This window comes from Colius striatus, chromosome 10 (genome assembly GCF_028858725.1).
Source record: "Colius striatus isolate bColStr4 chromosome 10, bColStr4.1.hap1, whole genome shotgun sequence".
NCBI classification, from domain to species: domain Eukaryota; kingdom Metazoa; phylum Chordata; class Aves; order Coliiformes; family Coliidae; genus Colius; species Colius striatus.
In genome coordinates, this window is record NC_084768.1 from 4,624,384 (window position 1) to 4,638,910 (window position 14,527).

At 46.0% G+C, this 14,527-nt stretch overlaps 2 protein-coding genes across 3 annotated transcripts; both read right to left on the minus strand.

The window, feature by feature from the left end:
* Nucleotides 1-259: 259 nt before the first annotated feature.
* Nucleotides 260-2,624, minus strand: LOC133626245 (UPF0690 protein C1orf52 homolog). Its single transcript, XM_062003862.1, has 3 exons — nt 2,328-2,624; nt 1,996-2,203; nt 260-839 (listed from the first exon to the last, which is right to left on the minus strand). Exons 1-3 carry the CDS (start codon nt 2,586-2,588, stop codon nt 757-759), a joined length of 552 nt encoding a protein of 183 aa, XP_061859846.1. The 5' UTR covers nt 2,589-2,624; the 3' UTR covers nt 260-756.
* Nucleotides 2,625-4,358: 1,734 nt separating this feature from the next.
* On the minus strand, nt 4,359-12,096 carry BCL10 (BCL10 immune signaling adaptor). 2 transcript variants are annotated; one of them, XM_062004112.1, is made up of 3 exons: nt 11,908-12,096; nt 7,225-7,513; nt 4,359-6,140 (listed from the first exon to the last, which is right to left on the minus strand). In XM_062004112.1, the coding sequence occupies exons 1-3, from the start codon at nt 12,013-12,015 to the stop codon at nt 5,773-5,775; spliced, it is 765 nt and encodes a 254-aa protein (XP_061860096.1). In that variant the 5' UTR covers nt 12,016-12,096; the 3' UTR covers nt 4,359-5,772. The 2 variants fall into 2 exon arrangements, with proteins under 2 accessions (XP_061860096.1, XP_061860097.1); XM_062004113.1 differs by lacking the exon at nt 11,908-12,096 and adding an exon at nt 11,379-11,579.
* Nucleotides 12,097-14,527: the final 2,431 nt, after the last annotated feature.

Here is a 14,527-nt window from a genome sequence, read left to right on the forward strand (position 1 = left end):
ATCTATGTCCTATTTTCAATTTGAGGAACAGTATGTTAAATGCTTCAATTCCTCCCGCATCACTCAGTCTCACGTTTCACTGACACAGATCATGTAACATCATAACTAACTTTTAAAGTTGATTCTGGTTTTTTTCAGTTTGCAGTTGTGTGTTTATTACAAACAAAACCCTGAGGAACCTGTTATGACACAAGAAATACATCATGACAATTCATACAGTACAGAATTCACCCTCCTATTCACCAAGCACACAAGGCAGTATTTGTACTGCAGATGTTTCCAGATGTAGTTTTATTCCAGCGACTTCTTTGCAGTCTTTACATACATTTCAAAACAACACTAACCAAACTTATCACAGGACAGTACTTCAAAGAATCTTTAGTATATACTCCTTTATAAAAGGTTTTGACACAATGGAAAAGTCAGTCCAAAAAAGCTCATGTTACCAGGCTTCTTGATAAACAAGACACCGTGAAGTCCTGTAACCGGCATGAGCACAGGCATCCCTTAACAATGGATCTCTCTTCCAAATTCCTCTCTTAAATAAACAGGTTTCAATTCTGTTCAGTAGACAAGTTTCTATTATGATACTGTCCATTGACTGTTGTGCTTTCCAAAAGGCAAGCATACTACAGAAATAACATTCCCTACCTGACAGGAGAGAGACATTTAGTAAACATGTATTTGTTTCCTGTTCCAGCAGAGGAATCCAAGTTCACTGAAATTCTCATCATGGCTAAATCCAGCACGCCCCGCTTACAACTTCTTCTTCTTTGTCTGCTCCCCAGAGTCTAGTTTACGTTTCTTAGTGGAAATTAGTTCATCGTCTTTTTCATCATCTTAAAAAACAAGACAGAGTTAGTTAGTCAAAGTCAGCAAAGACAGTATCTTTGTCTTAAATACCATCTTCATCTCAGAACAACTGACTTAACTCTAAGATGCCTGGAAAAACAACATCCTTGTTTTTGAAATGTGAGCAATATGTAGACAGAACAGGAATTCTTTCTTGTTATACTACCACAGACCACTAAAGAACTAAGAAGAGGCCTTGCTATGCTACTGTATAGTATCTGTTCTACAGAAATTTTGTAATAGATAAGACAAAAAGAGAAGGACATCTTAGAAGGAGAAAGTAATGTCCAGGTCAATTAACAATTTATTTTTTTAGCCTTTGGATGAAGGCTGGCTAAAAAAAAATAGAGTGGAAAAAAAACCACCCTAAACCATACAGAACTAATGGAGCAAGGCAGAGACAGAAAAACTGCCACTGGTGAAGAAACTCCCAGAACAAAAAAAGGGAACAAGATAGCAAAAGCCCGTTTCTTTTGAAAAGGCTTGCTGACAACTGTTCTGGTAGACTGAAACACTATTGTCTGTTCTGAAAGTCCAGAATTCCTTTTTCTAGATTCCTTCTTGTGGTTGTTAATGGCTCCTCACTTTCCTCAGCAATTGAAAAACTAAATTCCTTCCTCCTGTCAAATATTTCTTCCTAGATTACCCTCCCAGCCTAGATTACCCCATGATTAAAAGTGAAGAGGGCAGTAAACATTTTCTTCAGTAATCTGTCACATGGATATTTAATTTAATTTCCTTCTCAGCCTCCAAGCTCTGCAAACATAACAATAACCTGACTGACATCCACACCTTGGGTCAAGACAGCAGCACTTAAACAGGCTTTAAACCACTTTCTGTTTTAACGTTACTGTGACTGAATCTGTTGGCTTCAGCTCTAACTACACTTCTACAGACTCTTTAACCATTCCCCGCTTCCACAAACGACAGCAGGAGGGGATATGAAATGGCAGGAGAGGCTCCATTAATTCTAAGAGAACCGGCACACAAGCACTGAGATGTAACTATCCCTGCAGCCGACTCCCGCTCTGCCGCTGCAGGGGTCAGCAGAACATCCTTTGGGCTCTGGGCAGGGAGGGCTGCAGCCACAGCCCCCTCTCGGCACCCGCCCCCCAGCTCGGCTGCCGCACGCCGGGGCCTCACCCGACTCCAGCGCCTCCCGCTCCTCGTCCGGCAGGAATCTCGCTTTGCCCGGGGGCCGCGGCGCGTCGGCGCCGTTGTCCTCGTACATGTTGGACCACTTTATCGCCATGTCGAGGGCTGGAGGCGGCGGGGGCTTCTTCTCTGGCGGGCTGTAGGTCTCGGGCGGGGGCACGGCGTTGCTCCGCCACACCTTGAACTCCTTGGGGGGCTGCGCGAGAGAGCAGGGCTACCGTCACACCGGGCCCGGGCGCCCGCCCGAGGCGCGGCCCTCAGCCCCGACCCCGGCTCCGGCCCCGGCCCCGGCGCCCGCCCCAGCCCCGGCCGCCTCGCACCTCCTCGGGCGCCCGCAGGACGCGGCTCTCCCAGTCGATCTGCTTGTTGAGCGGGTTGTAGAGGAACGCGGGCGGCTGGGACACCTTGCGGAACAGCTCGTCTGGCGGCGGCAGCCGCGGCCGCCGCCCCGGGCTGTCCTCCGCCGCCACGCCGCCCCCTGCCTGCCGCTCGTCGGGCTGAGGCTCCTCGGCCTCCGAGTCCGAGCTGGAGCTGCCGTAGGCCGCGAAATAGCTTAGCGGATCCTCTCCCTCGGCCGCCATGGCGGGGCCTGCCGCCGCGACAGTGCCCGCACGGAAACCGGGCCCGCGCCGAGGGTTCCGGCCCGCGGCCGCCCGGCAGCCCCGCCGCGCCCTCGGGGCGCGAAACGCACCCGGTACCGCTGCTCGAGCCCCCGTTTGTACACGGTGACGAGGAGCTCGCAGGAGCTGAGGGAAGCCACCCTTCCCTGGGCATTCCGGGCTCACGCTGGTACACGAGGGCTTTCGCCTGGCAGCGCCCAGAGACACACACAGAAAGTCGGACGTGAAGCAGAGACGAGCTCCCTTTCTCCTTCACAGCTCCAGCCTTAAGGAGGGAGAAAATGCATCTTAAGCGTTCAAGCGTTCACTAGCCCAGGGCAGAGACAGCTTTGAACATCACCTATCGAGTCACAGCTTAAGCAGTCACCTTAAGCACTCACATAGGGTATCTTCATGAAAATAGTTTCAAAATCGATTGAAAAAGGCTTGTACCAGACTTCTCTTGTTGCCAAGGCCCATGTATCTGTTTTTGCATCACATAAACTACTTACTAGTGCCATTCTGATTACCTACACGACCAAGAAAGCAGAACAAGGTGTAAGGAAAGGGCCTGAGTTGCAATATGATCAATTCCTTTATTGCAAAGATACTAAACTGGATCCAGCTGATGTCTCATAATCAATACTATAATCATTACTTTGAAAGAAACTCTACACGCCCATTACAATGAAAACTACTGCTGCACTGAGCCTCCACGGTCAACGTTTGCAAATCCTTTTTTGAGTCACGCTCAGCCCTCCAAACGTTTTGTTTTCCCCCTACTATTAAAGAAAACTAAATCTTGAAAATGAAGTCAACTTCTGTGTGGCTGGAAGCAACACTTCTCAGGTCTTTAAGAAGCTGAGAGATTGAGTCATTTGAAAAAAAAACTAAGAGTCGGGTTAGCAACACTATTCATACCCACAGAAAGTGTAGTTAAGCTAGTTCAGCAGCCAACATCTTCACTCCACGTGTGTGTTTTCCCTACACACTGCAGCAGAATGAGTCCCACAGGCACAGGCGTTTCACATGAAGTCAGTCTTTCCACCAGACAAACCTCTCTAGCAAGACAGTGAGAGCTAAAGCCTCCCGCACACACAAAACCAAAACCACACATCCAGACACGGGTGAGATCTCCTCACGCAATCTACACATCTTAATAACAAGGCAGAGAGGAAAACAGGCAATTACACAAAAGAGTTTATTCCAAAAGTTGTGACAAAAATATTTCAAATCTAAAAAAACCACAGCATGTTATAAACACTTGGTAAGACATTCACTGAAGGCCTGGGGTCAGTCGGCTCCACAGCAGCAGCGGCGCCTGCTCGGGCCAACTCCGGCCGCAAGCGCCCCGCGGTCGGGCTCCAATGTGAGGCCGTCTGTGCCATGCGCCCAGGCACCTCCTTGGGGAAGGCCAAGCTTGCTTGCCCTCATCTGTTACAGGAAAGGAAGCAGGGACCCAAACCCAAGTACAGCTCTTTAGGCGGTTACAGGAGATACTTAGAGAAATCAATTTTGTGGCATCCAGAGTATGTGTAAGAGGTTAATGGAAGAGAGGGATTTAAGACTACCCTTAATGTCATGTTAGAGAGCAAAATTTTGCCTTCTGAGCCAAGCAGTTTTGTTGAAAAGAATTTTCACTGTCTGACTTTAGCTGTATACAAGAAAACCAAGGATTTTTTATAAACACTGAACAGAAGCCCATATCCACATCTTTACTGGATGTAAGCTGTTTATACGCTAAGTATGGAGTGTAGGTGAGCATTGCAGTTTATTTTAATCTACTTTCAAAACCAGAGTAAACATGAAAAAAAACACCCAGAAACGATGCTGAGGTCCTGCAGATGGCCTGTCTCCACAGGAGAACACAGCTTACCTGGGTTTGAACTGGAATGGAATTACATGGCTTCAGCGCTGTACGAGAGCCAAAATCATTTAAAGCCTTAAATACAAACCTACCCTTTGATATGTCAAAGCATCCCGCTAAAGTCCCATCCTGCAGAACACAACTGTACACATTCCCAAGTAAGAGTTTGCCTTTGATTGGTAATTTTAAAGTGATCATAGGCCTGCTTTGTAAAAACTAGATTACAGCTCAAGAGTAGAGTATGAGAGGAACAGAGCATGTTACATTGTGTCAAGAAATGAGAACCTTCCCATGTTGAAATAGTTTAAAATGCATTCGACTCTAAACAATCTGAAATGTAAACGTGTCTATCTGCTTTGAAGAGTAGGTATCTGAAGTGCAACACTTCCAAGAGTCTTTCAGGTACCGACCCTTCCTTGCTACAGGACTCCTCCTCCACTTCCCTACTAGAACAAAACATACCAGCTTTGTTTCTTAATAGCATGATACAGTGACAAAGAGCATTCCCCAGTGATATTTTCTTACAGCCCAGGTGATGCTGTTACAGCAGTTTATGTTCCTTTTCCAGTACTAATGAGAATTTGTGTTTAAAGTGCATCTCAAATCACAAATCTCTAACGCACACACACGAGAACCATACGCAGAGATTTGTGCAAGTACGTTTGCTGTCCCACCTCACTGTGATTTTGGTTTACTACACAAAGTCCAGACAATTCAGAGACATCTCGCAAACAAGCATAGCTACAGATTTGTCCAGATTTCAGGGCTTTTTGGAAATGGAGCTGCATACACATACATAGAAGGCAGAATTTATCCTACAGAGGAACATTTAATTTGGTAAACAAGTTCAAGGTTTTTGGTAAGAACGTTTAAACTTCTTATTCAGAATTTTTTAATACTCAATATTTTTTCTAATTATCTTTCCAAATTCACCCATCACAGAAACATTAAGAAAAGCAGATTTGTAAGGTTCTGTAGGAAGAAAACACCCCTTTGCTCCATAACTGCAGCTTAAGTATCTGCAGCCAAACGTGAAGTCTTAAACACACTGCTTTAAAAAGCAAATCTTTGCAGGTATAATACCATGATCTTTTGAAAAGTAGAAAAAGCTCCCTAAAAAACATAGATCAAGCAGCTCCAGAGTCACTCAATTACAAAAATCAAATTACCCCTTTAAAACAGTAAATTGCATCGATTGCTTCCTCTGATATTGCTAGTTAAGTTTGAAGACAATTTAGAACGTTCTAAAGCATCACACAAAGTTTCAGTACGTTGGGATCAACAGAGAAGTTGTTATGTTCACTGGGGCTGAAGAGAACGTGATCTTAGAGGCAAAAAGCAATTGTCACTGGAACTAGTGCAGGGCTCCTGCTGCTCTGCCTGGAGCTCTGGGGGGAGTGGAGGAGCGCCGGGATCGCCAGGCCCTGGAAGGGTGCCCGAGAACACAGCACGTGCTGCATTTCCCATCTCCGCAACTGGCACGTTCATGGAGTGAAGGGAGACGGCAGACACAAAGGCAGCGGTGCTGTAATCTTCTTCTGGATGGTATATTGGGGTAGATTCCTTGTCTTTTGTTTTATCAAAAAAATTGGATTCATCAGAATACGATCTAGAAAGATTGTTTGTTCCTCCATACAGTGAGGTCATACAGGTGCTGCAGCTTAGACCTGAGACAAAAACGAGAGACTGGATTTAATTGCAAGACAGTGCACTCTTAAAACTGTGCTCCGGTTTAGCATCAGTTGATCTCGTCAAGGAGCAACTGTCTGTAATTTTAACAGGCTAACCTCTTCATCTCACCTGTGACACCCCAATACACACGACACATTAAAAAAATACATGCAGGTTACTTAGGCTGATGTGAATGATTTCTCTGTATCTCTGTACCAGCTACTGTTTTCCAGAGACATCATAATTTAAGGTTTGTTTTAGGAAGTCACTTTAGTCCCTTGAGTCATCTTTTGATAGTTTTTTCTCCCTATTCAAACCTTTAAAAGCTTCAACCACATGGTTCTACTCCAAAGCGGACTGCACTTGAAGGCTGGTTTACCTGAAGCCAGAGAAAACTTTAGGTCTTTCATCTCTAGTGTTGAAATGTACCTCTTCCTTCCTTATTTCTCTTTTGATGGGTGTGAAAGGAGAAGTAAGGTTTTTGGTTTAGATGGCTTTGGCTTTTTTTAATCTTCCTTAAAACTGAAGTGCATATAGTCACTTCAAGATTTGTGTGTCAACAAAATCTCTCTGCCTGTATGAAACAAAACACACACATTTGCAGTGTCTGATTTTAAGTTTTGGCATTGAAGGCATATAGGAGAATTCCTCTCAGGCTTTTGCTGGCTTATCTTCTGCTGAGGTGCAAACTTTGACAAAACCAGAACATCCTGCCACAGCAGTAAATAGCTTCAAGAGAAATGCAAGATGGAAGATAACCACGTATTGTGAGTTCTGAATTAGAGCTTCAGAGAAAGCAAAACTGAAATGTGAAGACAGACATATCCATCATAAATACACCTGACAGAGCTTTCTGAAATCTGTTACTTGTGATGTGTTCAGGTAGTAAAAAGGCAAAGGCAGGGTATATGCACTAGGTAAAGTCCACACGTTCCAAAATGTTTCTCCTAAACACTATGAGGAAAAAATCCCACCAAAACGTCATTACTAAGAAACATGATTTAAAGAATCATTGACATTTAATTTTGCAGACCCTCAAAATAAAACATGTCATACAAAATATTCCTATAAAGTCCTTACCTTTGAGAGCTTCAAGTTTTTCATTTTTTACTTTTAACACCACATCAGTTATCTTTTGTAACAGGAAGTTTTGTGTTCTTTCTCGTCTGATGGATTCAATTAAAAAATCTAGTCCCTTTGGGTTTTCTGCTAAGTAGTCCAGTAACTTCCCAGTTTTTTTCCTACTGGAAGATCTGGAAGAAATTTCTTCTGTATCTTCTCTTGTGAGGATTTTCTTTGAACGTAGGTAATCAAAATGTCTCTCAGCTATGATTTTATCACACAAGTAAGGACGCATCCGTTCTAAAGCCTGAAAAACAAAGACCGGTATTAGCCCATCTTTCCATTTATTCAGAAGCCCTGTATTTGAAACCTGGATGATCCTGACACAAGTTAAAGGAAACAATTCTTAAAGCTGCTCCTGTGTTACCTAGCAGATATTATTCTCCTTGTAAAGAAAACAATTAAAAAGTTATCTAATTTACTCACCTCTTTCATTAGTTTCCTTTGAGGGAACTCAGGACTTTTAATGCACGTTAAGTAATATGGCAAAGAGCTACTGAAAACGTTACCTGTATCACGTCTGTGGTTATCCCATTTCAGAACAGTCAGGAGTAAGAATGAAAAGAGACTACACCAACAAAACACATCAACCAACAAGACACATCAGCACCTACTCACTTTGTCTACAGACACACTAATTCTCGATGACTACCCAATGACCATGTTTCCATACTATTTGTATTCACAAGGCACCACTCAAAGTATTGCAGTTACTGCTCTTTTCTGTACATCCAGCAAAAGCAGTCTCAGAGCAACAGCATGAATATATTAATGTTTTAAAAGGTTTGTTAAATAAACACCACTATTTATAAGTTCAAGAGGTTACTGGCATCCAATACACATGCCCTTTCATCCACAGATGTATCTATTCTCAAAAGATTTTACTGTCTGCCTTTTGCCCTCATCAAACTGTCTTCTTTTGGTTTAAAATTTTGTCTTAAGCACCTGCAGCAACTTGCACATCTCTAACACGCTGCATAGGCCACTGAGATACTGCAACTCTGATGAGGAAAGGCTGTGGGAACTGGGGCTGTTTATTCTAGAAAAGAGAAGACTGAGGGGGGATCTTATTTATATTTACAAATACCTAAAGGGTGGGTGGCAGGAGGTTGGGACATCCCTTTTTTCTATGATATCTAGCAACAGGACGAGGGGTAATGGGATGAAGCTGGAACACAAAAAGTTCCACTTAAATATAAGAAAAAACTACTTCACTGTGAGGTGAGGGAGGCCTGGCACAGGCTGCCCAGAGGGGTTGTGGAGGCTCCTTCCTTGGAGGTCTTCAAGACCCATCTGGACATGTTCCTATGAAACCTGATCTAGGTGACCCTGCTTCTGCAGGAGGGTTGGACTAAATGATCTCTAAAGGTCCCTTCCAACCCCTACCATTCTATGACTCTGGCAGAAACAAAATTACTCTATCTGCAGTACAACCTTGGTTTACAAGTGCTGACTGGCGGCTCAGGTCCTCTCTACAACCAGTGAAAAGAAAGAGGTGGAACAATCTGCCCAAGGAAGGGGACTCCATCCACCAGCTAAAGACCCTAACCTGCAGATGTCTGTCTTAAACACTGAAATAGCAGTGCCACTTTCCATCTCCAGGGACTGCAACATCCACTATCAGATCACACTCGCTCAGAAATAATCCTCCTGGGGAAACATGTTCTTTTCTGTCATCATATTCAACTCCAACCTGACCACTGATTTATTTCTGAGGTAGTTTTATAGAAGCTATGTCAGAACTGAAGACTGCCATGTCACTGCTTTAACTTCCTCCTCGGAGGATGGAGTGTCCTCTCCTACACTGCTCAATTTATTTTACAGTTATCAGAACAAAAACCAATTTCCCTCCACCTTGTTCAGAGGGTGTATACAAGCACAAACATCACCCAAATCTAAATGGCATTCACCTCACTTCAATCTGTACATTAACAAGCCTGCTTGATATCAACATTGGAACATAACTAACAAGTGTTCACAACTCTCTGGTTTCAGTATCTGCTACTCTGTTAAGATGAGAGTTACAAATAACATCTCTGTGCTTGAAAACCAAGCTCATTTTATATAATACTACAAATTTGTCAGCTTCTGCCACCAACATTTTCCCCTTCATACAAGAAGTCAAATATGCAGTAGGTGAATATTACTGATGTGAAAAAACTAATCTGCACAAAGTTTCCCTTCATTCAAAAAAAAAGAAAGAAAGGAAACAGAAAAAAGGAGAGCCAGAAGGAAAAACACCTTTACATACAAGTCATGTGAAGAGATAGAAAGAAATGTAACTTATTTCCTGAAGCAGAAGATGTGTTCTAGTTGCTCTTCAGGATCCAACAAATGCTAAACCATCAATAAACAGCCTGTGGTTACACAGTTGTTAAAGAAAACATCAGTTGAGCATGCACGGAAGATAAAGGAAGACTTTTGGCAGCAGACTGTCACCACTAGAACAAACACAACATAAAACTGAAAATACAAGGGTGTAGCTCCACGCTAGCCAATCTAAGTGCAAGGAATCCCTTCCTCTGCAGGGCAGTTGCATCTTCCTAAACTTTCCATTGTCCAGTCAAGAAATGGAATCAGTGGTTTTTATTCCCCCCAGTCCAACAGCCAGCTTAATTACCTGATCCAGTTTAATGTGCAGTCACACTGGCACCAGTGGTAGCATAACAACTATGATAAGAGCAGAAAAGTGCAACAGTATAGCCTATATCAATTTAGGTAGCTTGGGAATTCATCTCGAGTGTCCAACTGCAATAAGCCCATGCCTGAGTGGTTATGAATGCAGCATGTAATACAGATTTCTTCAGTTCTCATGGAAATGTCCTCCTACCACCAGAAGGATCAATCAGTAAACTCTGAAACATAAATCAGTCAACATTTCAACACAAAAAGAATGGAGTGAGGTGCTACTGAATAGGACTACTATTGTGTTTTGACTAACATCTTCCTGTAATGAGTCTTTCACCATACGAAGCGCATCAGTTCTGAATTCCCCTCTGCACTGTCCTCACAGGCTAGCAGTTTATGCAGGACAGAAAGAGTAAACACATTAGAACAGAAGAACTAATTACACTTTGCTCTCCAGTGATGATTTTGTATGGCTCACTGCCTCCCCCTCAGCTCTCAAATGAAGGAGTTCGACCTTTATAATTTCTCCTCAGGTTTACCCAGACCAAGTTATCCTTGCAAGTTAGCTTTCTGAGGTATGCTATCACATAGCATACACAGCACTTCTGGTCACGCAGCACTTCTGTTCAGTGGGATCCTACCAGAGTTACTTGAACAGCTTTGAAACAGATCAGTGAGTTTACGCTGAACCAGCACTTTGTATTGTGAAGCTGTGACATTTAAAATCTGACAGAAGAAGCTCTGAAGTCAGATTTATTGGATTGTATTTTGATGGTAAAACTAATGTTATTTCTTTCTTATTATTAGGTGTTTGTCAAGTTCTCCAGTTACTATAGAAGGCCATATAAGACAAAGGGCTGAAGCAACATACGTGTACTTCTGTGAGATGCAACTGTGAATTCAGTTAGGCACAGATTAACATACATGTAACATTATACATATAGTTTTAAGTAGGTCTTATCTTTTTTGGTGTATCTACCGGATGCTAACCGTTGCAGTATTACCCTGTGGCTCCAAAGAAGCAAGTAATAACTTGAAAAAGGTGCCTCACGTAACTATGACAAAGCAGTTAAAGACAAGTACGTGCGCATAACACTAGTAAGAAACCAGAACTCAACTCCAAGCGTTCTTTATTGTACTGTAAAGGAACACAAAATCCCAAGCAACTCAAACATAAGGCACTGTAAATCATACACAGAAGCACTGATGGTCACTAACTAATTCATAAACTGCTCCTGTTTTTTTTGTTGCTGTTGTTTTTAAATCAATGACTTGCTGAGGATGGTTAGCACATTGCTTACTCCCAGTGTCGAACAGAAATGAGTAAATCCAGACTGAATCAAGGTGAAGTGTTCCCTCAGATTCCAGACACCACTGAATAAAAACGGGATGTGGGGGGGAAATTCCTCCAAAAAAACCCCAAATTAACCCAAACATTCATGGTCTGTAAGACAGATCTTACTAACATCAAGAGAAGTATATACCTTTTGCAGCCAACCCTTGGATGCCATGCTAGTTACTCATCCCTCATCCTCTACTCGGTCTCCTCCCTGCACAGAGGCACCGTGACAGCCAAACCCTTCCTCCTCCTGCCTTAAAACACGGCACAGGGGCAGGCGGCTCAGAGGAAGACAGAAAGCGGCGCTGCCAGATTAATACCTGTCCCCAGGGCTAAGCTCTCGCAAGCCGCTCCCAGCCTTACAGCGGGACGGCCCTCGCAGCCGCAATCCCCGTCAAGCTCCGGGCGCGACGTGGGCCCCGGGGCCCCTTCCCGCCGCCCCCGCCGCGCCGCACGTGACCCGCCCGCCCCCGCCGGGGCCCTTCGGGAAGCGGCGGGGAATTCCGGGCGGCGCGGTGCTGCCCGGCCCGGCCGCCGCTGCCCACCGTCCCGCCCCGGCGCCAGCCGCCCCCTCCGCGGCCCGCTCCGCCAGAGGCGGCTCCCGCTCCCCACGCAGGGCCCCGGCCCCACTCCGCCGCTGCACGCCCGGCCTCTCGGCCCGGCACACCACTTACATCCTTCTTCACCTCGGCCATTTCGTCCTCCGTTAGCAGCCGCCCCACAGCTCCGGAGACCGAGAGGGACACGGAGCTGCCGCCGGAGCCCGGGCCCGGCCCTTCCATAGCGAACCCGCCCCAGCGCGGCCGCCGCTGGGGAACGCGGCTGCGGGCAGCGCTTCCGGCGCGCGCCCCGGCCCCCGCTCAGCCGCCAATGGGCCCTCGGAGAGGACGCTCGCGGGCGCGTGGCTCCGCCCAGTCGCGCGTGCGCGGAGGGACACGCAGCCCGCCCGGCGCGGGACAGCGGCACCGCGCCCGCACCGCGCCCGGCCGGCAGCGCGCTGCCCCGGGATACGGCTTCGTTCCGCAGGAAGCGCGGCGCGGCCGGGCCGTGCGGGGCAGCTCCCGCCTCCCGCGCCGCTGGCAGCCCGCCGTGCTCCCGGGCCGTGCCCCTGCTAGCGGCGGGCGGGGCCAGTCCCGCGCCCGCTCCGCTAAAGCAGGTGCTTGGCAATGCTGAGCGGGCGCGGGCGCCGCGGGGCTGCAGCCTTCGCGGTTACACTCCACCGACGCGGCCTGGAAAGGCTGCGCTCTGCCCTGGCCACGACACACGTGTTACAGCCTGTTCTGAACTCGGCGGTCGATGAGAGGAGGGGACGCGGACCCACCGCTGTAAAGGGCTCTCTTCCGAGGCTGCTGCGGGTGTGACGAGCCGAGCCGTGCGCCCCGGAGCAGCCGCAGCTCGCCTCTCACGCCTCCGAAGGCCGGGGGGCCCCGCCGCCGGGTGCCGCTGCCCCGCCGGGATGCCGCCGCGCCAGCTCCCGCCCTGCCCGGTGCCGCCGGCCCGGCCCCGCGCAGGAGCCGGCTCGGAAGGAAAAGGGAGAAGACAAAATTTAGTCACTCTTTTTTTTCAACTCTCAAAGGTAAAACCCAGGCTATTGCTGCAGTCTTGAAAAGTTTGGGGGTTTTTTTGCAGCACTTTACTGCATAGTAGAAGCAACCAATGCACAGATTTGCCATCAAGAAGGCAAAACTACCAGTTTTACAGTATTTCACAAAGCCTTGTCAACACAACCATACTCCAACTAGTAACTGCATTGATATCTATTTTACACTGTTAGCATTCCCAGCTTTTCAATAAATGCACTGGATAGCAAAGGTCCTGCCCAGAACATCTGAAAAATAAAGGGCCAGTCACCAATCTTAGCTGGTGACACGGCTGATTTCTGTATAAGTGGGTGCTAAAAGCACAGCCCAAGCTTGGTTACCTGAAAACACCCAACCAGCTTTGCCCTCTGCCATTGCTGGGAAGACACTTCTGCCCAGTGACAATCTTTCAGACTTGCCCTCACCACCCAGCCCTGCAGATTCGATTGCGAGTAGTTTGGCAGCACACCTCTGCTCACGACTCAAAGCTGCCTGTGTATCTGGAATAAACATCTGAAATAGAAAGTAAATGAATATTTATCTCCTCAGAGGGCTGCAGGGAAAGCTGTATTTTCCAAGTCCAAGATCCTTCCTAATCCGTGCTAGGCATCCAAATACATGGCAAAGTTGCAGATTCTCTGATGCTTCCAGTGAGGGGATTGTGGCACTTCTGAGACAGAACTAGGCGTCTTCCCAGCACCTGACTCCCATCCTTGTTCATTAAACTGAATGCCTTTCAGCTCCTCCTCTTCAAGGTGAATTATATTGTTGACTTTGCTGGCTCCATACAATACTGCTGATAAAAATAGCCATTGTGCATTCTGGATTTAGAGTATTTGTTAATAACCTTGCTCAGCGAGAGGCACAGTTCAAAACCACGTGATGTCTGGAGGGTTAGGCTTCTGGATTCCTGAGCCGTGTACAAGACAAACTGAATGCAATTAACTTCAGCAATCAGGAAAAGAGCATGTGGTTAGAGAATACAAGAACAGAATATTTTTGCACACTTAATGCCAATAAACGCTAACAGGATTTAGTGGTGCAGCTGGAAGAAGACTACGCTCAGCATGAAACTCATTTCAGGAGGTTAGCATCAGTTCAATATCAAGAAGTGATCCTCAATGAAAAGCGAGTTAAGAGGGATTTCTTTATTTCAAGGGATCTGGGAAGATTTTGGCCACAAAGGTGCACGTAAATGTTTATTAATTGCACCAAACTAGGTGTATCTACATTAGACACAGCACTGATTTAAATATATTAGTATAAACCCCGTACTTTTAACCACTGTAGTTTAATTAGTACAAAGGCTACACTTAGATCAGCTCTAAAGTAATGTTTCCTTGCCATTGCTTCTCTAGCAGGAAGCATTAGATTGTGTATTCTTTAAAGTCATATTACTAGCAAGGCTGTGCAGTTTGGAAGTGATGTAGTTCTTTTGCTATGGTACCGTTAATTTATTTTGAGTTTCTGAAAAACTTAAATTGAGGCAATAATATTGAGGCCTTGAACAACTGAATCTTGAGTTGCCACAAGGTGGCACTGAAGGGCCGTGAGCACTTACGTCCAGGATGCTTAGAGTAACTGCATCGTCTCCCGAGGCCGTTAACCTCAAAATCCCAACCGAATGGTATCAGAGTACAAAGGCAGAAACGGAGATTAGCCCCACAGGCACTATTTGTAGCACACCACAAGTAGTATTTAGGTACAAACCACT

Coding starts and splice junctions, on each gene's coding strand:
- LOC133626245 (XM_062003862.1), bottom strand. CDS start 2,588: ATGGCGGCCGAGGGAGAGGATCCGCTAAGCTATTTCGCGGCCTACGGC. Junction 2,204..2,327: donor TCCTGCGGGCGCCCGAGGAG/GTGCGAGGCGGC, acceptor TCTCTCGCGCAG/CCCCCCAAGGAGTTCAAGGT. Junction 840..1,995: donor GCGGGAGGCGCTGGAGTCGG/GTGAGGCCCCGG, acceptor TTGTTTTTTAAG/ATGATGAAAAAGACGATGAA.
- BCL10 (XM_062004112.1), bottom strand. CDS start 12,015: ATGGAAGGGCCGGGCCCGGGCTCCGGCGGCAGCTCCGTGTCCCTCTCG. Junction 7,514..11,907: donor TGGCCGAGGTGAAGAAGGAT/GTAAGTGGTGTG, acceptor TTTGTTTTTCAG/GCTTTAGAACGGATGCGTCC. Junction 6,141..7,224: donor AAAACTTGAAGCTCTCAAAG/GTAAGGACTTTA, acceptor TTTTTGTCTCAG/GTCTAAGCTGCAGCACCTGT.